Genomic DNA, 23,420 nt, shown 5'->3' with positions numbered 1-23,420 from the left:
TACTTCAAATATATGGCAAGAGGTTCACTAAGTCTAGGAGGCGGGGCATGAAGAGCTAGAGCACACTTTCCTGTAGCCAGGTGGAATGCATTAGGCAGTGATGTGGTGGAGGCTGACTCCATACACAGCTTCAACTGTAGATATGATAGAGCCCAGTAGGCTCAGGAATCTGTACACCAGTTGATTGACGGTTGAGAGGCGGGACCAAAAAGCCAGAGCTCAACCCCCGCAAGCACAAATAGGTGAGTACACTGAGGCATGAGAAGCGTGAGCCCTCAGACTAAGCCTCGGGGTGACGCCTTGACTGGATGTCGGAGTGAGGGTGTCGGAGTGAGGGTGTCGGAGTGAGGGTGTCGGAGTGAGGGTGTTGGAGTGAGGGTGTCGGAGTGAGGGTGTCGGAGTGAGGGTGTCGGAGTGAGGGTGTCGGAGTGAGGGTGTCGGAGTGAGGGTGTCGGGGTGAGGGTGTCGGGGTGAGGGTGTCGGAGTGAGGGTGTCGGAGTGAGGGTGTCGGAGTGAGGGGTGTCGGAGTGAGGGTGTCGGAGTGAGGGTGTCGGAGTGAGGGTGTCGGAGTGAGGGGTGTCGGAGTGAGGGTGTCGGAGTGAGGGTGTTGGAGTGAGGGTGTCAGAGTGAGGGTGTCGGAGTGAGGGTGTCGGAGTGAGGGTGTCGGAGTGAGGGTGTCGGAGTGAGGGTGTCGGAGTGAGGGTGTCGGCTGAGTGACACAAAGGCCACATTGGCACAGTCTACGGCAGAATAGACTCGTGTCACTGTATATAATGTCAAGAGGCACACTGCCACTAACGACCAGGCCAAGACATTCACTGGTGCCATCACTGGTGCCATCACTGGTGCCATCACTGGTGCCATCACTAGTGCCATCACTGGTGCCATCACTGGTGCCATCACTAGCCCCATCACTGGTGCCATCACTGGTGCCATCACTGGTGCCATCACTGGTGCCATCACTGGTGCCATCACTAGTGCCATCACTGGTGCCATCACTGGTGCCATCACTAGCGCCATCACTGGTGCCATCACTGGTGCCATCACTGGTGCCATCACTAGCGCCTCATCACTGGTCATGGGGGACGAGCAGCGGCTGGCACCACCAACTAGTAAAAGTTAAAGAAGTTATTGCCAGCACTTGTGGAGCTTTTGTGAGTGTAGAGGTGATGGTGGTGGTGGTGGTTCAGGTGGTGGTGATGGTGGTGGTGATGGTGGTGGTGGTGGTGGTGGTGGTTCAGGTGGTGGTGGTGGTGGTGGTGGTTCAGGTGGTGGTGGTGGTGGTGGTTCAGGTGGTGGTGGTGGTGGTGGTGGTTCAGGTGGTGGTGGTGGTGGTTCAGGTGGTGGTGGTTCAGGTGGTGGTGGTGGTGGTTCAGGTGGTGGTGGTGGTGGTGGTGGTTCAGGTGGTGGTGGTGGTGGTGGTTCAGGTGGTGGTGGTGGTGGTGGTGGTTCAGGTGGTGGTGGTGGTGGTGGTTCAGGTGGTGGTTCAGGTGGTGGTGGTGGTGGTTCAGGTGGTGGTGGTGGTGGTGGTTCAGGTGGTGGTGGTGGTGGTGGTTCAGGTGGTGGTGTTTCAGGTGGTTCAGGTGGTGGTGGTGGTGGTTCAGGTGGTGGTGGTGGTGGTGGTTCAGGTGGTGGTGGTTCAGGTGGTGGTGGTTCAGGTGGTGGTGGTGGTGGTGGTGGTTCAGGTGGTGGTGGTGGTGGTGGTGGTTCAGGTGGTGGTGGTGGTGGTTCAGGTGGTGGTGGTGGTGGTGGTGGTTCAGGTGGTGGTGGTGGTGGTGGTGGTGGTGGTGGTTCAGGTGGTGGTGGTGGTGGTGGTGGTGGTTCAGGTGGTGGTGGTTCTGGTGGTGGTGGTTCAGGTGGTGGTGGTTCAGGTGGTGGTGGTGGTTCAGGTGGTGGTGGTGGTGGTTCAGGTGGTGGTGGTAACACTTGTCACAGTCACCCCACAACCACCCCTTGCACTCCCCGGGGGGGGGGAGGGAGGGGGGAGTCAATTATAAGGAAAAACTGCTAACCCAGCATGAGTATATAATATTTGGAAGGGTTATAAGGGAAAGGGTTTGGGACAGGACGGAGGGAAGGCACAGTGCCCAACCACTTGGACTGCCGGGGAGCAAACGCCGACCTGCAGGAGTAAAGAAAATGCAGGTGGAGGGAGACGTTTGGAAATGGGAAATACAGTGAGAGCTAGGACAGGAGGCGGACTGTCCGCCTTGCTGACACCCTGTGTGGGTGTTGGCAGCTAAGCTAAGCTGGTTCTCTCTTGTCAGGGAGCTGTGAGTTTAAGGGTTTTGACGTGACTTGTATCATATATGGGTGTCTCGAGATGAACACTCTGCACCACTGACACACACACACACACTCAGGTGCTCGTGGCTCTGGAAGTTCTTCTACTCCACAAGGTCGTCCAGGCTTTTGAATAGTTTGATGTTCTGTTTAAGGGTCTTCACATTTTTTTTTTCTCGAAACGGGGCAAGAGGAGTTTCTGGTGTGGATTTCATCCTGCAGTTATGTACTGTGGAGTCCCTGAGGTCGGGGAGGGGGAGGGGGGAAGTATGAGGTGGGACAATGAGGGAAGCGCAGCAGAGGAGCGGATGGTCAGTATGAGGCAGCACCAGACCAGTATGACCATGCAGCGCCAGGAAAGGATACGAGGACAAACAAGGAGCTGGGATACGGGAACAGAGTGAAGGCAAGGCACCCAACCACTTGGACCTTCGGGGATTGAACATCAACCCTGCAAGCAGCGAGGCCGACGCTGTACCAACGACACTGGGTGCAGAGAGTGTCTACTCCCCAAGCTTTACATAGTCAGATTGGCTCAGGGCTTTTATCTCACCCTTATCTGCGTTTGCGAGGGTTGAGCTTCAGCTCCTGGGTATGGGCATTCGCTGATATTCAAGTGAGGTTCCCAAGCACTAAACAAATCCACAAGAGCCGTGACGAGGATTCGAACCTGCGTCAGCTCGGGAGCCTGCGTTCCCCGGCACTGTGAGCTGTGGCGGTTATAAATGTACAATCATTAATGAATAACTTTTTTATTTATTTGATTAGATTTCACTTCCTCATCCATGAAACGTGTTTGCTACCTGATACTTACCAAATTATTCATAACAGCTGTGTTCCCTGCCTTATAAGGTCCCCCGGGTACTTTGTATGCAGTGATCACTTCTCTCTTGTTTCTTCGCTCTCTTCCAGTGGCGTGAGACTGGATAGGAATTCCCTATCCTGTCCTCATATACTCGCTCCTACAGTCCTCATATATCAGTTCCTATCCTGTTTTTATATCCCATCTAAGACCTAATACAATTTTCACCACAATACGTCATCGTTACTCTTAACCCAACCTAACCTATCCTAACCTAATTTATCCAAGGCTATCCTATTCTAACCTATCTTATCATAACCTAACCTAACCTAACCGGAGGAAGCCGGTCGGCCGAGCGTACAGCACACTGGACTTGTGATCCTGTGGTCCCGGGTTCAATCCCGGGCGCCGGCGAGAAACAATGGGCAGAGTTTCTTTCACCCTATGCCCCTGTTACCTAGCAGTAAAATAGGTACCTGGGTGTTAGTCAGCTGTCACGGGCTAATTCCTGGGGGTGGAGGCCTGGTCGAGGACCGGGCCGCAAGGACACTAAAGCCCCGAAATCATCTCAAGATAACCTCAAGATAATCCTAACCTATCCTTACCAAAAGAGAAAACACTTCTTTTTATCACTGGCATGCACAATGTGTTCCGTCGTTATGTTATAATAATATTCGAGCAGAGGCTTTGTGCCGTGTTGGGGTGGTTGGGGCCCCACAACACCACCCCAACCATGCTGACAAGACACCCGGGGCAGCGGTCCCGGACCGGGACTCATCAGCCACTCAAGGCTCCACATACAAAACCCTCAACATCTTTTCTACAAAAATGGAGGATTTATTAAATGTTTTCTAAGCTCCTCTATAAACCTACAAACGTTTCAAAAAACGGTTTAATACAAAGCCACCTAGCTCGAGGAAAGATCTACAGGTTTCGTAAGGAGACACAAGCACACTGAGGAGGGTCAGGTTGGGCAAGAGTGTCTTGGCGGCGGCCTCAACGCTCGCTGTCAGCGGTGGTAATATTAACGGGACTAATTTTATATCTCCTGAGCTATATTCCCCATCGTCTTGGCTCCATTTAGAAGAGGTCAGTTTCTGGCCGCCACACATCAGCTCCGATGTAGCGAAAGATGCCACCATTACTACTTGGCCTCAACAACAACAACAGACAGACAGACAGACAGACAGACAGACAGACAGACAGACAGACAGACAGACAGACAGACAGACAGACAGACAGACAGACAGACAAAGAGACAGAGACAGAGAGACAGAGACAGAGAGAGAGAGGGGGGGGGGGAGGGGGGAGGAAGGAAGAGGGGGAGGGTGTAGGTTAAGGCCGTCTACCTGCTCCTCACACACACACACACACACACACACACACACACACACACACACACACACACACACACACACACACACACACACACACACACACACACACACACCAACTAACACAGTAGACGTGAATGAGGAACACAAACTGACGCCAAAATATCAACAAAGGCTTGGGTTGAAGCCAAAAAAAAAGGGTAAAATACTGGTTTTGGAAATAGGATTATAATTTTAAGGAACCGGTTGGCCGGGGCGGGTGGGGGAGGGGGGAGGGGTAACAAAGAGACATTGTCGGGTCGCTGGATTACTTTAGCCGAAGGTTGGATCAAATCTTGTGGTTAGTTACGAACAGTTGCTTCCAATAGTTCTTGTGATTGATAAAGATTAAGCCACCCAAGAGGTGGCATGGGCATGAATAGCCCGTAACAAGTTCTTGTGAACGGTGCTGCGCTCCTACGTGTGTTGAACAAGCACAGTCCGCGGGTGTGAGCGGGCAGGTCGGCAGAAAAACCGGCACAGGTACCAGGAATTTTGCCCGTAATTCTCTCGGCCAAAAACCACCCGACTGGATGGTGGCCGAGTGAAAGGTTGAGTAACTCGGGCGCCACCAGAGATTACCGAAGGGTAGATGCCACCTGATGCCCAAATGACTCGTCTATTCTTCATCTGGTTGAGTAGACTATCAACCAGGGCGCCTGGTCGGAGACCGGGCCGCGGGGACGGTGATCCTCGGTACCATAGCTAAGCTAGGTGTTTCAGAGTGTAGAAGCAGTGGTGTGATGGGGAAGGGGGGGGGGGTCCACAAGGCCACTCACACATTATGTAATACCACATATATATGTGGTATTACACCTACACAAGGCAGCCAGGGCACACCTCTCCCTCTGGGGAGGCCCCGGACTCCCCAGGGGTCAGTCAGGGCCGTCCTGGCCGGCCCTCGTCTTCCACCAGTACTTCAAGCAACAACAAGATGAAAATAATCAAAATACCGAGGCATTCTCCACAGAGTACTGCTGAGGGAGCACACAGCACCAACAGTACTGAGGGAGCACACAGCACCAACAGTACTGAGGGAGCACACAGCACCAACAGTACTGAGGGAGCACACAGCACCAACAGTACTGAGGGAGCACACAGCACCAGCAGTACTGAGGGAGCACACAGCACCTGCAGTACTGAGGGAGCACACAGCACCAGCAGTACTGAGGCAGCACACAGCACCTGCAGTACTGAGGGAGCACACAGCACCAGCAGTACTGAGGGAGCACACAGCACCAGCAGTACTGAGGGAGCACACAGCACCAGCAGTACTGAGGGAGCACACAGCACCAGCAGTACTGAGGGAGCACACAGCACCAGCAGTACTGAGGGAGCACACAGCACCAGCAGTACTGAGGGAGCAAACAGCACCAGCAGTACTGAGGGAGCACACAGCACCAGCAGTACTGAGGGAGCACACAGCACCAGCAGTACTGAGGGAGCACACAGCACCAGCAGTACTGAGGCAGCACACAGCAGTACTGAGGCAGCACACAGCACCAGCAGTACTGAGGCAGCACACAGCACCAGCAGTACTGAGGCAGCACACAGCACCTGCAGTACTGAGGGAGCACACAGCACCTGCAGTACTGAGGCAGCACACAGCACCAGCAGTACTGAGGGAGCACACAGCACCAGCAGTACTGAGGGAGCACACAGCACCACCAGTACTGAGGGAGCACACAGCACCAGCAGTACTGAGGGAGCACACAGCACCACCAGTACTGAGGGAGCACACAGCACCACCAGTACTGAGGGAGCACACAGCACCACCAGTACTGAGGGAGCACACAGCACCAACAGTACTGAGGGAGCACACAGCACCAACAGTACTGAGGGAGCACACAGCACCAGCAGTACTGAGGGAGCACACAGCACCAGCAGTACTGAGGGAGCACACAGCACCAACAGTACTGAGGGAGCACACAGCACCAACAGTACTGAGGGAGCACACAGCACCAACAGTACTGAGGGAGCACACAGCACCAACAGTACTGAGGGAGCACACAGCACCAACAGTACTGAGGGAGCACACAGCACCAGCAGTACTGAGGGAGCACACAGCACCAGCAGTACTGAGGGAGCACACAGCACCAACAGTACTGAGGGAGCACACAGCACCAGCAGTACTGAGGGAACACACAGCACCAGCAGTACTGAGGGAGCACACAGCACCAGCAGTACTGAGGGAGCACACAGCACCAACAGTACTGAGGGAGCACACAGCACCAGCAGTACTGAGGGAGCACACAGCACCAGCAGTACTGAGGGAGCACACAGCACCAGCAGTACTGAGGGAGCACACAGCACCAACAGTACTGAGGGAGCACACAGCACCAGCAGTACTGAGGGAACACACAGCACCAGCAGTACTGAGGGAGCACACAGCACCAACAGTACTGAGGGAGCACACAGCACCAACAGTACTGAGGGAGCACACAGCACCAGCAGTACTGAGGGAGCACACAGCACCAACAGTACTGAGGGAGCACACAGCACCTGCAGTACTGAGGGAGCACACAGCACCAGCAGTACTGAGAGAGAGCACAGCACCTGCAGTACTGAGGGAGCACACAGCACCTGCAGTACTGAGGGAGCACACAGCACCAACAGTACTGAGGGAGCACACAGCACCTGCAGTACTGAGGGAGCACACAGCACCAACAGTACTGAGGGAGCACACAGCACCTGCAGTACTGAGGGAGCACACAGCACCAGCAGTACTGAGAGAGAGCACAGCACCTGCAGTACTGAGGCAGCACACAGCACCAGCAGTACTGAGGGAGCACACAGCACCAGCAGTACTGAGGGAGCACACAGCACCTGCAGTACTGAGGGAGCACACAGCACCAGCAGTACTGAGGGAGCACACAGCACCACCAGTACTGAGGGAGCACACAGCACCAACAGTACTGAGGGAGCACACAGCACCAGCAGTTCTGAGGGAGCACACAGCACCAGCAGTACTGAGGCAGCACACAGCACCAACAGTACTGAGGGAGCACACAGCACCAACAGTACTGAGGCAGCACACAGCACCACAGCACCAACAGTACTGAGGGAGCACACAGCACCAGCAGTACTGAGGCAGCACACAGCACCAGCAGTACTGAGGGAGCACAGGAGCACAAGACACCACCACTCGCAGCAGTAACTCTCGACCGTCACACTGTTTTATCTTCCTTGATGTCTGTGCCAAGTGGAGCTCCAGGAGGACCTGACTCACGCACGCCCCCCCCCCCCTACCCTCACCTCACCTCTCCCCCCCTCACCTCTCTCCCCCTCACCTCAAGGTGCTGTACCCTTCTCCCTTTTTTTAGGGGGGGGGGGTAAAGAGGAAGGAGAGGCATAGGTGAAGTGAAGTTTAGAAGTGGGAAATACAGTGAGTTATGACAGGAGGCGGGGCGGGCTGTCCGCCTTGCTGACATATATACTAAAAAAAAATCCAAATATTGGGGGGTTTCTGGTCAGTATTTCACCTGGGAATTATGTACTGTGTGGCGGGGTTATCATCTAGTGAATCGAGGCTCTTGTGCCACCAGCTGTGGGAGCGGGGCGTCTCATCTTGGGCCACCAGCTGTGGGAGCGGGGCGTCTCATCTTGGGCCACCAGCTGTGGGAGCGGGGCGTCTCATCTTGGGCCACCAGCTGTGGGAGCGGGGCGTCTCATCTTGGGCCACCAGCTGTGGGAGCGGGGCGTCTCATCTTGGGCCACCAGCTGTGGGAGCGAGGCGTCTCATCTTGGGCCACCAGCTGTGGGAGCGGCGCGTCTCATCTTGGGCCACCAGCTGTGGGAGTGGGGCGTCTCATCTTGGGCCACCAGCTGTGGGAGCGGGGCGTCTCATCTTGGGCCACCAGCTGTGGGAGCGGGGCGTCTCATCTTGGGCCACCAGCTGTGGGAGCGGGGCGTCTCATCTTGGGCCACCAGCTGTGGGAGCGGGGCGTCTCATCTTGGAGTAATCTTTCTAACATTGGGTCCTCTAACATTGGGTCCTCTAACATTTGGATGGTGTCCCACACCCTGATGGCTTGGTGCTGCAGTCTGATGTTTAGTGGCTGTATGTTCAGGAGCTCATGGAACTCCTGGATTGTCTGATGCTGGTGGACGGTGTTTTGCTGCTCTCCTTGGCGCCTTATTTTGCACTACTTGCAGTTTCTGCATGTTAGTTTTCTTTATGGTGTGTAGTGGTACTGGGGGATACTCTAGATGCGGCCGAACTAGAGCCTTATATAGGTGGATCTGAATGTTTGTACTGAGGCTTCGGAATTTCCTCAGTTTCCCTAAGGCTGCTTTGGCTTTGTTTAGTCGGTCCCTTACCTGAATTTGTATCCTTTTATCCCTGAAGATCAGGAGTCCCAGTATTCTGCCCACCTCCGCATGTTGGGTCGGCCAGGTGTCAAGGATAATGGGGTCTGGGTTTCATTTTGCAATGTGTATTATCTGGAACTTTTGTTTGTTTGTTTGTGCTGATTTTCCGTTGTTTCTCAAAGTTGTTTATGGATTCAATTGTTGCCTTGGTCTTGTCGGGTAGTAGCGGCTTTGATAGCGACCCTTCACCTGAGACCAAGCTCTGAATCCTTACACCCCCCCCTCACACCCTAACACCCCTTTGCCTAGTCTATCAGTACCTACGCCACTGCTCTAACCACCACTTACCGTCTCTGGGTAAGTGGTGGTTAGAAGGGTAGTTAAGATATCGGGTCAGCAAGGAGGACTGTCCGCCTGCTATCATGGGTCAGCAAGGAGGACTGTCCGCCTGCTATCATGGGTCAGCAAGGAGGACTGTCCGCCTGCTATCATAACGTAACTCCACAAGCGTTCTTCTTCATCTGTATCTCCCCTCTGCACTGAGTGTGAAGATACAGGTGCTGTCTTTAACCCTGTATCTTTTTCTTTACCCCCTCTCCCCCCTTTAAATTACTCCTCCCTACCCCTCCCACCTTCCCCTAGTGCCTCCCCCAGTGACAAGAGACCCACAAAAACCAGGAACGTTTCCAGGGGTCAAGATTGTCTGCCAGATTACTCTAGTGGTCACAGATTTCTCTCCCAGGGGAGGGGGGGTGGCTAGGATCACCCCCCTAGAAGATTATGCCATGTACATTTATTCCCCTATTGTCAGCTGCCCCTGCCCCCTCCTCCCATAGTATCCATACAGCTGAGTCACATTTCTCCTCTGAAGTCAGGTTTCAGGGGGACACAGGTAGAGTCCGAGTACCCACATGAGCCACAGGGACGTTAGAAAGAACTTTTTCAGTGTCAGAGTAGTTAACAGGTGGAATGCATTAGGCAGTGATGTGGTGGAGGCTGACTCCATACACAGTTTTAAGTGTAGATATGATAGAGCCCAGTAGACACAGGAATCTGTACACCAGTTGATTGACAGTTGAGAGGCGGGACCAAAGCGCCAAAGCTCAACCCCCGCAAGCATAAATAGGTGAATACACACGCGTGCATACACCTTTCGCCCCGGTGTGTGTGTGAGCAAAGAAGTGATATTACGATTCCTTACGCTTGAGGAGGGAGCGGGCGGTGACGGGGTGGAGGCGTGGAGGGAATAGTGAATGGTGAGAATGGCGACAACTGTAAGTAGTGGTAAGGGAAGAGACCTGTGCATGTTGATGGTGCTGTGCAGCGGTGGTGGAGGCTTGAGCACGAGGTGGGCTGGCAGTAGGGGTGAGGGAGGAGACACACACACACACACCTCGATGGTTACATCAGCTTTATTCACCGTAATTAACGAGAAGGGGCGAGGAGCCGCGGCGTCCATCCCTACACGGGGCGAGGAGCCGCGGCGTCCATCCCTACACGGGGCGAGGAGCCGCGGCGTCCATCCCTACACGGGGCGAGGAGCCGCGTCGTCCATCCCTACACGGGGCGAGGAGCCGCGGCGTCCATCCCTACACGGGGCGAGGAGCCGCGGCGTCCATCCCTACACGGGGCGAGGAGCCGCGGCGTCCATCCCTACACGGGGCGAGGAGCCGCGGCGTCCATCCCTACACGGGGCGAGGAGCCGCAGCGTCCATCCCTACACGGGGCGAGGAGCCGCGGCGTCCATCCCTACACGGGGCGAGGAGCCGCGGCGTCCATCCATACACGGGGCGAGGAGCCGCGGCGTCCATCCCTACACGGGGCGAGGGGCCACCACAGTACTGCAAGCCGTACAGAGCCCAAGAGTTTAAGGAGATATTACACATTCTTGAAGCCCAAGACTTAGGAGTTGAACAACCCATCGTAAACAAGAGATGTTTACGCCACCAGCGTGCGAGGGCGGAACATAAACAAGGCAATGATGACGTCACTGCCCAACACGCCATGCCCACTAATCAACCAATCAACAACACTCAATAATCAACACGGAATATAGAGTCGTATTCAATGACACGTGTATCAGGAAACATGTGTCTCTATACGTACCGTGTGCGATACTCATCAACTATAACCTTACCCAGCACACTGCTCTACCACATCTACTCTACCCAGACCCGCTGGGGTTGGCCTGGGTCGAGCTCTAGCTCTCTGATTCCGACACTACAGTCAATCAACCATGACAATTTTTCACGTCTATATGGGCTCTGTGGCTGTGTGTATAGAGTCAGCCTCCAACACTTGAAGCTGTGTATAGAGTCAGCCTCCAACACTTGAAGCTGTACAGAGTCAGCCTCCAACACTTGAAGCTGTACAGAGTCAGCCTCCAACACTTGAAGCTGTACAGAGTCAGCCTCCAACACTTGAAGCTGTACGGAGTCAGCCTCCAACACTTGAAGCTGCATAGAGTCAGCCTCCAACACTTGAAGCTGTGTACAGAGTCAGCCTCCAACACTTGAAGCTGTGTACAGAGTCAGCCTCCAACACTTGAAGCTGTGTACAGAGTCAGCCTCCAACACTTGAAGCTGTGTACAGAGTCAGCCTCCAACACTTGAAGCTGTGTATAGAGTCAGCCTCCAACACTTGAAGCTGTGTACAGAGTCAGCCTCCAACACTTGAAGCTGTGTATAGAGTCAGCCTCCAACACTTGAAGCTGTGTATAGAGTCAGCCTCCAACACTTGAAGCTGTGTATAGAGTCAGCCTCCAACACTTGAAGCTGTGTACAGAGTCAGCCTCCAACACTTGAAGCTGTACAGAGTCAGCCTCCAACACTTGAAGCTGTACAGAGTCAGCCTCCAACACTTGAAGCTGTACAGAGTCAGCCTCCAACACTTGAAGCTGTATAGAGTCAGCCTCCAACACTTGAAGCTGTGTACAGAGTCAGCCTCCAACACTTGAAGCTGTGTACAGAGTCAGCCTCCAACACTTGAAGCTGTGTACAGAGTCAGCCTCCAACACTTGAAGCTGTGTACAGAGTCAGCCTCCAACACTTGAAGCTGTGTACAGAGTCAGCCTCCAACACTTGAAGCTGTGTATAGAGTCAGCCTCCAACACTTGAAGCTGTGTATAGAGTCAGCCTCCAACACTTGAAGCTGTGTACAGAGTCAGCCTCCAACACTTGAAGCTGTACAGAGTCAGCCTCCAACACTTGAAGCTGTACAGAGTCAGCCTCCAACACTTGAAGCTGTATAGAGTCAGCCTCCAACACTTGAAGCTGTATAGAGTCAGCCTCCAACACTTGAAGCTGTGTACAGAGTCAGCCTCCAACACTTGAAGCTGTGTACAGAGTCAGCCTCCAACACTTGAAGCTGTGTACAGAGTCAGCCTCCAACACTTGAAGCTGTACAGAGTCAGCCTCCAACACTTGAAGCTGTACAGAGTCAGCCTCCAACACTTGAAGCTGTATAGAGTCAGCCTCCAACACTTGAAGCTGTATAGAGTCAGCCTCCAACACTTGAAGCTGTATAGAGTCAGCCTCCAACACCTACATTCCATAACATCATTGTGCCGTGCAAAAAGTAGACTGTAGTTAGGACAAGAGCAGCGGGTTGTGGACGGTGGGGGGGGGGGGGGGGGGGGTTGTGGACGGTGGGGGGGAGGGGTTGTGGACGGTGGGGGGGAGGGGTTGTGGACGGTGGGGGGGAGGGGTTGTGGACGGTGATGGTTGTGGACGGTGGTGGTTGTGGACGGTGGGGGTTGTGGACGGTGGTGGTTGTGGACGGTGGTGGTTGTGGACGGTGGTGGGTTGTGGACGGTGGTGGGTTGTGGACGGTGGTGGTTGTGGACGGTGGTGGGTTGTGGACGGTGATGGTTGTGGACGGTGGGGGTTGTGGACGGTGATGGTTGTGGACGGTGGTGGTTGTGGACGGTGGTGGTTGTGGACGGTGGTGGGTTGTGGACGGTGGTGGGTTGTGGACGGTGGTGGGTTGTGGACGGTGGTGGGTTGTGGACGGTGGTGGTTGTGGACGGTGGTGGTTGTGGACGGTGGGGGTTGTGGACGGTGGGGGTTGTGGACGGTGGTGGTTGTGGACGGTGGGGGTTGTGGACGGTGATGGTTGTGGACGGTGGTGGTTGTGGACGGTGGGGGTTGTGGACGGTGGGGGTTGTGGACGGTGATGGTTGTGGACGGTGGGGGTTGTGGACGGTGGTGGGTTGTGGACGGTGATGGTTGTGGACGGTGGTGGTTGTGGACGGTGGTGGTTGTGGACGGTGGGGGTTGTGGACGGTGGGGGTTGTGGACGGTGGGGGTTGTGGACGGTGATGGTTGTGGACGGTGATGGTTGTGGACGGTGGTGGGTTGTGGACGGTGATGGTTGTGGACGGTGGTGGTTGTGGACGGTGGTGGGTTGTGGACGGTGGTGGTTGTGGACGGTGGTGGGTTGTGGACGGTGATGGTTGTGGACGGTGGTGGTTGTGGACGGTGGTGGTTGTGGACGGTGATGGTTGTGGACGGTGGGGGTTGTGGACGGTGATGGTTGTGGACGGTGGTGGTTGTGGACGGTGGGGGTTGTGGACGGTGGGGGTTGTGGACGGTGGGGGTTGTGGACGGTGGGGGTTGTGGACGGTGGGGGTTGTGGACGGTGATGGTTGTGGACGGTGGTGGTTGTGGACAGTGGGGGTTGTGGACGGTGGGGGTTGTGGACGGTGGGGGTTGTGGACGGTGGGGGTTGTGGACGGTGGGGGTTGTGGACGGTGGGGGTTGTGGACGGTGGTGGTTGTGGACGGTGGGGGTTGTGGACGGTGATGGTTATGGACGGTGGTGGTTGTGGACGGTGGGGGTTGTGGACGGTGGTGGTTGTGGACGGTGGGGGTTGTGGACGGTGGGGGTTGTGGACGGTGGTGGGTTGTGGACGGTGATGGTTGTGGACGGTGGGGGTTGTGGACGGTGGGGGTTGTGGACGGTGGTGGTTGTGGACGGTGGGGGTTGTGGACGGTGGGGGTTGTGGACGGTGGGGGTTGTGGACGGTGGGGGTTGTGGACGGTGGGGGTTGTGGACGGTGGTGGTTGTGGGGGGTGGACACACACGAGGAACATGTTAACGGAGGGGGTGACCGCGGCAGCAATGTGCGTTCAGAGGTAAGTGTCGCGTTCCTTCACCTTGCTCTCTTGTGCTCCTCACCCACACCTGGGAGGGGTGTGGGAGAGGGAGGGGGGGGTGTGGAAGAGGGAAGAGGGAGCGGGAGTGTGAGAGAGGGGGAGGGGGTGTGGAAGAGGGAGGGGGTGTGATAGTATCCACCAAGCCACTATCAAGAGCACAACACCAACAATGTTGTGTGCTGACCAAGCTGCCTGTCGCACACCGCAAGCGGCATGACAGCGGTGGAAGCCAAGGCACTGTCAGGGCTGGACACGTGTGTGTCAGGGCTGGACACGTGTGTGTCAGGGCTGGACACGTGTGTGTCAGGGCTGGACACGTGTGTGTCAGGGGACGGATCAACCTCCGCTATCAGCCGTTCCTGCTCTCAACCTCTCGGCGTGCAACCCGCCTCCTGCATCCCTAATGACCCAGTCCAGGCTCATCATTTGCTGCTACGTAACAAAATGCAACTGTTTTGCCTATCCACACAGACACAAACACCAGCACCCTATCCACTAGCCTACTGACGGAGAGGCTTCCTAAACGTGAATATTACGACGGTTTAAGTATTACTAATACGTCGTTTTTTGGTCGGATACTACGTATAGTAACGGCTAACAATTATCTACGTTTTCTATGCATCGAACTCGTTAGGTTAGGTGGGATGGTTGGGTTGGTAGGTTTCTGGTCAGGTGATGGGGTTATTTACGGGGTGACAAGTGAAGAGAAGGAAGCGGGTGTGGGTGGGGGGGGGCGGGTGTGGGTGGGGTGTGGGTGTGGGTGGGGGGGCGGGTGTGGGTGGGGGGGCGGGGGAGGGGACCCGTGATGAGTGACAACAGCTGAGAATAGCGTGAGGCACTGTGCCACCCCGGGGCTGTTTACCTGCACCCCTCCCCCCCCCCTCTGTGCCACCCCCACCCCACCCCCTCTGCGCCTTCCCCCACCCTACACACACGCACTGTCTTACCTTAGTGAATGAACCCCATCACATCCCCCCCTCCCAAACCTACCTACTTTCCTATTTTCCTACCTTCCTCCCCTCCTTACTTTGCTTTGAGGTTACCTTGAGGTGCTTCCGGGGCTTAGCGTCCCCGCGGCCCGGTCGTCGACCAGGCCTCCTGGTTGCTGATAGTGGCCTCTCTCACACTCCCAGTCACCTACCTAACTACACACGCCCCACCGGCCTCAAGAACCAACCGACTCACACATTCCTACTTCCTCGAGGAGCTCGATTCCCAGAGTGCGGCGGAGAGCCCAGGTGAACACTGTGACAGGGACGGTGAACGAACACTTGTGGAACACACCAACATAATAACACACGTGTCGAGAGAATGTTTCCCCCACCATCATGGCTGTGTCTCACTCTTAACCTTCAGGGGTGAAAGTGACGAGTCTCCCCCCGTTACTCGGGTGAAAGTGACGAGTCTCCCCCCGTTACTCGGGTGAAAGTGACGAGTCTCCCCCCGTTACTCGGGTGAAAGTGACGAGTCTCCCCCCGTTACTCGGGTGAAAGTGACGAGTCTCCCCCCGTTACTCGGGTGAAAGTGACGAGTCTCCCCCCGTTACTCGGGTGAAAGTGACGAGTCTCCCCCCGTTACTCGGGTGAAAGTGACGAGTCTCCCCCCGTTACTCGGGTGAAAGTGACGAGTCTCCCCCCGTTACTCGGGTGAAAGTGACGAGTCTCCCCCCGTTACTCGGGTGAAAGTGACGAGTCTCCCCCCGTTACTCGGGTGAAAGTGACGAGTCTCCCCCCGTTACTCGGGTGAAAGTGACGAGTCTCCCCCCGTTACTCGGGTGAAAGTGACGAGTCTCCCCCCGTTACTCGGGTGAAAGTGACGAGTCTCCCCCCGTTACTCGGGTGAAAGTGACGAGTCTCCCCCCGTTACTCGGGTGAAAGTGACGAGTCTCCCCCCGTTACTCGGGTGAAAGTGACGAGTCTCCCCCCGTTACTCGGGTGAAAGTGACGAGTCTCCCCCCGTTACTCGGGTGAAAGTGACGAGTCTCCCCCCGTTACTCGGGTGAAAGTGACGAGTCTCCCCCCGTTACTCGGGTGAAAGTGACGAGTCTCCCCCCGTTACTCGGGTGAAAGTGACGAGTCTCCCCCCGTTACTCGGGTGAAAGTGACGAGTCTCCCCCCGTTACTCGGGTGAAAGTGACGAGTCTCCCCCCGTTACTCGGGTGAAAGTGACGAGTCTCCCCCCGTTACTCGGGTGAAAGTGACGAGTCTCCCCCCGTTACTCGGGTGAAAGTGACGAGTCTCCCCCCGTTACTCGGGTGAAAGTGACGAGTCTCCCCCCGTTACTCGGGTGAAAGTGATGAGTAATCTCCCGGTCAGCAGTGAGTATGACTACCATTCCACCTGTACGGGTGTGAAAGTGACAAGTATTCTCCAGGAGCCATTCGTGAAGCACACTACCAGCGATTAACCACTTAGGAAGGCCAATTTAACCCCAACCAGCACCTCTCTAAACTGTAAGACTTTCCCTCAAGACCCATCAAGGGTAACGAGGTCCTTGACTACCTTCAGTCTTCCTTAAGATGGTTCTGGGGATCAATGTCCTCCGTGTGCAACCATCAACCCACCTTCCTGGCTGGTGATCTGATCAACCAGGCTGTTAGACGTCGCTGGTCGCAGCTGGACGCATGAAAAACAGCCCGGTTGATCAAGATTTGTTTTTTTATAACCCCGTGAGAGGTCAGGTAGTTGTGGGTTGAGGTAAAGTCTTGTAAAATCTTGGCGCAGTGATGTTAATACAATTATCTGTCAGCGGATATAATGGAGCCAGAGCCTAAGGCACTGTGCCAAGAACTGGTGACCTTTGAGATATGTACAGCAGTGCCAGCTTGCAGTTTGACCTTCACATGTGTCACAGTCGACCCGCCTTGTGACACTGAACGTTATGTCTCGCTCTCAGTGACACCACTGGCATCAGCAGCATGTGTAGCACTGCTCCTTACACCTGAGCCTACCTGTGTGACCCCTCCTGTGTGACCCCACCTGTGTGACCCCACCTGTGTGCCTGTGTGACCCCACCCGTGTACCTGTGTGACCCCACCTGTGTGACCCCACCCGTGTACCTCTGTGACCCCAGTACTGGAGTGCCTGTACTCACGCTGTGCTTGCAGCCACTGCACCTCTCTAACCTCTACACTGTGACAACACCTGTCTACCCAGCACAGGCGTCATACCCTGTGTATGTGTCCCTCAGTCATGTAATGATCACCACTTCCCTGATCCTTTGATAATAACATATAATAATTTATCTCCTAAATTAACACAGTAATATAAGAAAGGAATGACTAAAGCAACAGAGAGGTCCTGCCATCTAGTACGGAGGTCAGGGCTAGAATGTAATAAACTCAAGGATCTCGGAGTTTAACAACTGTGTTCAATAATTAAGGTGAACAGCCTAGTTACATTGTCCCAACAACAGGACAACGGTCCAGGACCACGAACCAGGGCCACGGTCCAGGACCACGGACCAGGGCCACGGTCCAGGGCCACGGACCAGGGCCACGGACCAGGGCTACGGTCCAGGGCCACGGTCCAGGGCCATGGACCAGGGCCAAGGACCAGGGCTACGGTCCAGGGCCACGGTCCAGGGCCACGGTCCAGGACCACGGTCCAGGACCACGGTCCAGGGCCACGGACCAGGGCCACGGTCCAGGACCACGGTCCAGGACCACGGTCCAGGGCCACGGACCAGGGCCACGGTCCAGGACCACGGACCAGGGCCACGGTCCAGGACCACGGTCCAGGGCCACGGTCCAGGACCACGGTCCAGGGCCACGGTCCAGGACCACGGTCCAGGGCCACGGTCCAGGACCACGGTCCAGGGCCACGGTCCAGGACCACGGTCCAGGGCCACGGACCAGGGCCACGGTCCAGGACCACGGACCAGGGCCACGGTCCAGGACCACGGTCCAGGGCCACGGTCCAGGACCACGGTCCAGGGCCACGGTCCAGGACCACGGTCCAGGGCCACGGTCCAGGACCACGGTCCAGGGCCACGGTCCAGGACCACGGTCCAGGGCCACGGACCAGGGCCACGGTCCAGGGCCACGGTCCAGGACCATAGTCCAGGGCCACGGACCAGGGCCAGGGACCAGGGCTACGGTCCAGGGCCACGGACCAGGGCCACGGTCCAGGGCCATGGACCAGGGCCACCGACCAGGGCCAGGGACCAGAGCCACGGACCAGGGCCACGGTCCAGGGCCACGGTCCAGGACCATAGTCCAGGGCCACGGACCAGGGCCACGGTCCAGGGCCACGGTCCAGGGCCACGGTCCAGGACCATAGTCCAGGGCCACGGACCAGGGCCACGGACCAGGGCCACGGACCAGGGCTACGGTCCAGGGCCACGGTCCAGGGCCATGGACCAGGGCCACGGACCAGGGCCACGGACCAGAGCCACGGACCAGGGCCACGGACCAGGGCCACGGACCAGGGCCACGGTCCAGGGCCACGGTCCAGGGCCACGGTCCAGGACCATAGTCCAGGACCATAGTCCAGGGCCAGGGACCAGGGCTACGGTCCAGGGCCACGGTCCAGGGCCATGGACCAGGGCCACGGACCAGGGCCACGGACCAGAGCCACGGACCAGAGCCACGGACCAGGGCCACGGACCAGGGCCACGGTCCAGGGCACTGTGGTGGCCGCCGTGGTCTCTCAAGTCACCACCAACAAGGCCGCATGGCTCACGCTCCAATATCATCAATGTGTCAACAAGTGGTCCAACGTGTGTAGTTAGCGTGTCGGACGGTTGATCTTACCTCACCTCCCCTTCCGACACCTCCCCTTCCGACACCTCCCCTTCCGACACCTCCCCTTCCGACACCTCCCCTTCCGACACCTCCCCTTCCGACACCTCAGCTTCCGACACCTCAGCTTCCGACACAACGCTCACCTGCAACACAGAAATAAAAGAATCATAAATAGGTTGGTAGAGACGGTAATGAGAGGAATTAAAGTGTGTTCAATAACGTCAGTGACTGTATACTATACGAGGAGACTGTCCTCAAGGTTATCACCACACACACACACGCGCAAACACACACACACACACACACACACACACACACACACACACACACACACACACACACACACACACACACACACACACATGTAACACCCATGACCCCCCCCCCCCCCCTTAGAGTTCACACCCAGGGAAGCCTTCTCCAAGAGGTCAGCCCAGATGACCTCTGGATTATCTTGTATGTTGATTAAAAAAATCCTGGGTTAGTCTTAGTCTTAGCTTGTTTCAAGTATGTAATATTTCATGATACTCTTGTCAAACATTGTAATGGAATTAGACTCCAGATTCTTATGTGTAAACATCCATGGATCTCCCCCTTTTAGCCAGGTCAGAGGTCAGTCACACACGTAATTAATAATTCCTCTCTTGACCAGTGTATGGTGAATGTCAAACAAGCTTAATGGAAAAATTCTTGAGTGTGCACGTGTGGCCTGACCTCTTGCATCTTTGGTGTAGGTAGCAACAGCAAATCTCCCCTCCCCCTTTTTGGGGTGTATATATGGTTCTGTAGCAGACTTAGTTTGGAGAGAGTGCCAGACACGAGGGTCCAGAGTGAGTCTGTGAAGAACATCTCACAGCCAGGGAGGGACAGAGTGAATCCACTGGATGGACAGCGGTCTTAAGGTAATGTGTGTGATCTCTGAGGTTTTGTTTTATGTATAAATTTCTTAACTATTGGCCAGTGTTAGAGTAGGATTTATAGTGGTGATTAACATAATTTTGTTCTCAATAAACTCGTGTTAAACTTCCCGTCTGTGTCAATTGTTGAATCCTCTTAGCCTCTAGATATAGTTTGCTAACAACCGCCCCATAATTAATGACAGTTAAAGAAAGAAAGTACTCTCCAAGTCATGCAATGTTACTTGCCTCGTTCCTTGATATGGTAAATGGACAAGACAGATGGTGGCAGCGTAGTTAATCCTGTGCAGCATTTCCTTGTTGGATACCTTTGGTTCCGGTAACCATCATATAGTTTAACTCATATTACATTAAATATAAATACAGTGTTCAATAGCAAAGTGTTACCAAGTGCAACCGATAGGAAGAGTTACTCAGTATAAGTAGTAGTGTTACATTATTAGTTTATATTTATACAGGTGTTATAATTAATCCCACCGCTGCCACCATTGTAACACCTGTATAAATATGAATTAATAATGTAACACTACTACTTATAGTGGTAGTCATCTATAACCCCCCCCCCACCAAATGACAGAAGACCTAGACAGGAATATGATAGAACTAACATGGTTACCATTAATACAATGGAGACAGCAGCTTCGGTAGCTAGCAGGGACGGATCCAGACTACAAATCATGAGAGACTTCAACCACGGGAAGATTGATTGGGAGAACAGAGACCCACATGGACCTGGCGACAAGAAATGGCACACTCCTCCAACACCCACCCTCCACCCACACTCCTCCAACACCCACCCTCACCCACACTCCTACAACACCCACCCTCCACCAACACTCCTCCAACACCCACCCTCCACCTACACTCCAACACCCACCCTCACCCACACCCCTCCAACACCCACCCTCCACCTACACTCCAACACCCACCCTCACCCACACTCCTCCAACACCCACCCTACACCCACACTCCTACAACACCCACCCTCACCCACACTCCTCCAACACCCACCCTCCTACAACACCCACCCTACACCCACACTCCACCAACACCCACCCTCCACCCACACTCCAACACCCACCCTACACCCACACTCCACCAACACCCACCCTCCACCCACACTCCTACAACACCCACCCTCCACCCACACTCCTCCAACACCCACCATCCACCCACACTCCAACACCCACACTCCCCAACACCCACACTCCCCAACACCCACCCAACACCCACCCTCCACCCACACTCCAACACCCACCCTACACCCACATTCCACCAACACCCACCCTCCACCCACACTCCAACACCCACCTTCACCCACACTCCCCAACACCCACCCAACACCCACACTCCCCAACACCCACACTCCCCAACACCCACCCAACACCCACACTCCCCAACACCCACCCTCACCCACACTCCTCCAACATCCACCCTCACCCACACTCCAACACCCACCCTCCACCAACACTCCTCCAACACCCACCCTCCACCTACACTCCAACACCCACCCTACACCCACACTCCACCAACACCCACACTCCCCAACACCCACACTCCCCAACACCCACACTCCCCAACACCCACACCGTTCAATTTGTTCAGTTACGGCCAGGTGATGAGACGGATCAGGAGAGACTATTTCTGGAAGTTGGTGGGGGTTGTGTAGGTGGGTGGGGGGTGGTGGGGAAGGTGGGTGGTGGTTGGGGGTAGGGGGGGTGGGGTAGATGGGTGGGTGGTGGTGGGGGGTAGGGGGGGGAGTAAACAGTGACCGTTAGAGAGAAAGTTGCCAAATGAAAAAAAATAGTAATGTTAGGTGAGGATTGAAAGAAGTGAGAGGAATAGAGTGGGCGATGGCTTGGTGGGGGGAACCTGCCTGGTGTGAGGCTACACGTTTAACAATCAATCAATCAATCAATCAATATCTCTCTCTCTATCCTCCCTCACCTTTCTATAATTCTTCTCCCCTCCACCTCGAAGTGTAGGGGTCAGGTGGTTCCGAGTGTCAGGGTGCAGAGTGTCAGGGGCAGAGTGTCAGGGGCAGAGTGTCAGGGGCAGAGTGTCAGGGGCAGAGTGTCAGGGGCAGAGTGTCAGGGGCAGAGTGTCAGTGGCAGAGTGTCAGGTGCAGAGTGTCAGGGTGCAGAGTGTCAGGGTGCAGAGTGTCAGGGTGCAGAGTGTCAGGGTGCAGAGTGTCAGGTGCAGAGTGTCAGGGTGCAGAGTGTCAGGTGCAGTGTCAGGGGCAGAGTGTCAGGGTGCAGAGTGTCAGGGTGCAGAGTGTCAGGTGCAGAGTGTCAGGGGCAGAGTGTCAGGGTGCAGAGTGTCAGGGTGCAGAGTGTCAGGTGCAGAGTGTCAGGGGCAGAGTGTCAGGGTGCAGAGTGTCAGGGGCAGAGTGTCAGGGGCAGAGTGTCAGGTGCAGAGTGTCAGGGTGCAGAGTGTCAGGTGCAGAGTGTCAGGGGCAGAGTGTCAGGGTGCAGAGTGTCAGGGTGCAGAGTGTCAGGGGCAGAGTGTCAGGGTGCAGAGTGTCAGGGTGCAGAGTGTCAGGGTGCAGAGTGTCAGGGTGCAGAGTGTCAGGTGCAGAGTGTCAGGGTGCAGAGTGTCAGGGTGCAGAGTGTCAGGGGCAGAGTGTCAGGGGCAGAGTGTCAGGTGCAGAGTGTCAGGGTGCAGAGTGTCAGGGTGCAGAGTGTCAGGTGCAGAGTGTCAGGGGCAGAGTGTCAGGGTGCAGAGTGTCAGGGTGCAGAGTGTCAGGGTGCAGAGTGTCAGGGTGCAGAGTGTCAGGGTGCAGAGTGTCAGGTGCAGAGTGTCAGGGTGCAGAGTGTCAGGGTGCAGAGTGTCAGGGTGCAGAGTGTCAGGGTGCAGAGTGTCAGGGTGCAGAGTGTCAGGGTGCAGAGTGTCAGGGGCAGAGTGTCAGGGTGCAGAGTGTCAGGTGCAGAGTGTCAGGGTGCAGAGTGTCAGGGTGCAGAGTGTCAGGTGGCAGATGTGTCAGGGTGCAGAGTGTGTCAGGGTGCAAGAGTGTCAGGGTGCAGAGTGTCAGGTGCAGAGTGTCAGGTGGTTCAGAGTGTCAGGGTGCAGAGTGGTCAGGTTGCAGAGTGTCAGGTGCAGAGTGTCAGGGTGCAGAGTGTCAGGTGCAGAGTGTCAGGGTGCAGAGTGTCAGGGTGCAGAGTGTCAGGGTGGTCAGAGTGTCAGGGTGCAGAGTGGTCAGGTGCAGAGTGTCAGGGGCAGAGTGTCAGGTGCAGAGGTGTCAGCGGCCAGAGTGTCGGGCAGAGTGTCAGGGGTCAGAGTGTCAGGGTGCAGAGTGTCAGGGTGCAGATGTGTCAGGGTGCAGAGTGTCAGGGGCAGAGTGTCAGGGGCAGAGTGTCAGGTGCAGAGTGTCAGGGTGCAGAGTGTCAGGGTGCAGAGTGTCAGGGTGCAGAGTGTCAGGGTGCAGAGTGTCAGGGGCAGAGTGTCAGGGTGCAGAGTGTCAGGGTGCAGAGTGTCAGGGGCAGAGTGTCAGGGTGCAGAGTGTCAGGGTGCAGAGTGTCAGCGTGCAGAGTGTCAGGGTGCAGAGTGTCAGGGTGCAGAGTGTCAGGGCAGAGGTGTCAGGGTGCAGAGTGTCAGGGTGCAGAGTGTCAGGGTGCGAGAGTGTCAGGGTGCAGAGTGTCAGGTGCAGAGTGTCAGGGTGCAGAGTGTCAGGGTGCAGAGTGTCAGGTGCAGAGTGTCAGGGTGCAGAGTGTCAGGGTGCAGAGTGTCAGGTGGTCCGAGTGTCAGGGTGCAGAGTGTCAGGGTGCAGAGTGTCAGGTGCAGAGTGTCAGGTGCAGAGTGTCAGGGTGTGCAGAGGTCAGGGTCAGAGTGTCAGGTG

At 55.8% G+C, this 23,420-nt stretch overlaps 1 protein-coding gene across 1 annotated transcript in view; it reads right to left on the bottom strand.

Annotated features, from left to right (window-relative positions):
• Window positions 1–280: 280 nt before the first annotated feature.
• The window catches only part of LOC138354570 (spore germination protein 270-11-like), a 29,130-nt gene continuing 5,990 nt past the window's right edge, over window positions 281–23,420 (bottom strand). Inside the window, exons 2-3 of the mRNA XM_069308940.1 lie at window positions 18,678–18,811; window positions 281–1,046 (exon numbers count right to left, since the gene is read on the bottom strand). Coding sequence (XP_069165041.1) covers window positions 281–1,046; window positions 18,678–18,811 — 900 coding nt within the window. The remainder of the gene's footprint in view (window positions 1,047–18,677; window positions 18,812–23,420) is intronic.

Source organism: Procambarus clarkii, chromosome 63, assembly GCF_040958095.1.
Source record: "Procambarus clarkii isolate CNS0578487 chromosome 63, FALCON_Pclarkii_2.0, whole genome shotgun sequence".
Classification (NCBI taxonomy): Eukaryota; Metazoa; Arthropoda; class Malacostraca; order Decapoda; family Cambaridae; genus Procambarus; species Procambarus clarkii.
Note: the sequence above shows the minus strand (reverse complement) of the source record. Positions and strands in the feature narration are given on the sequence as shown.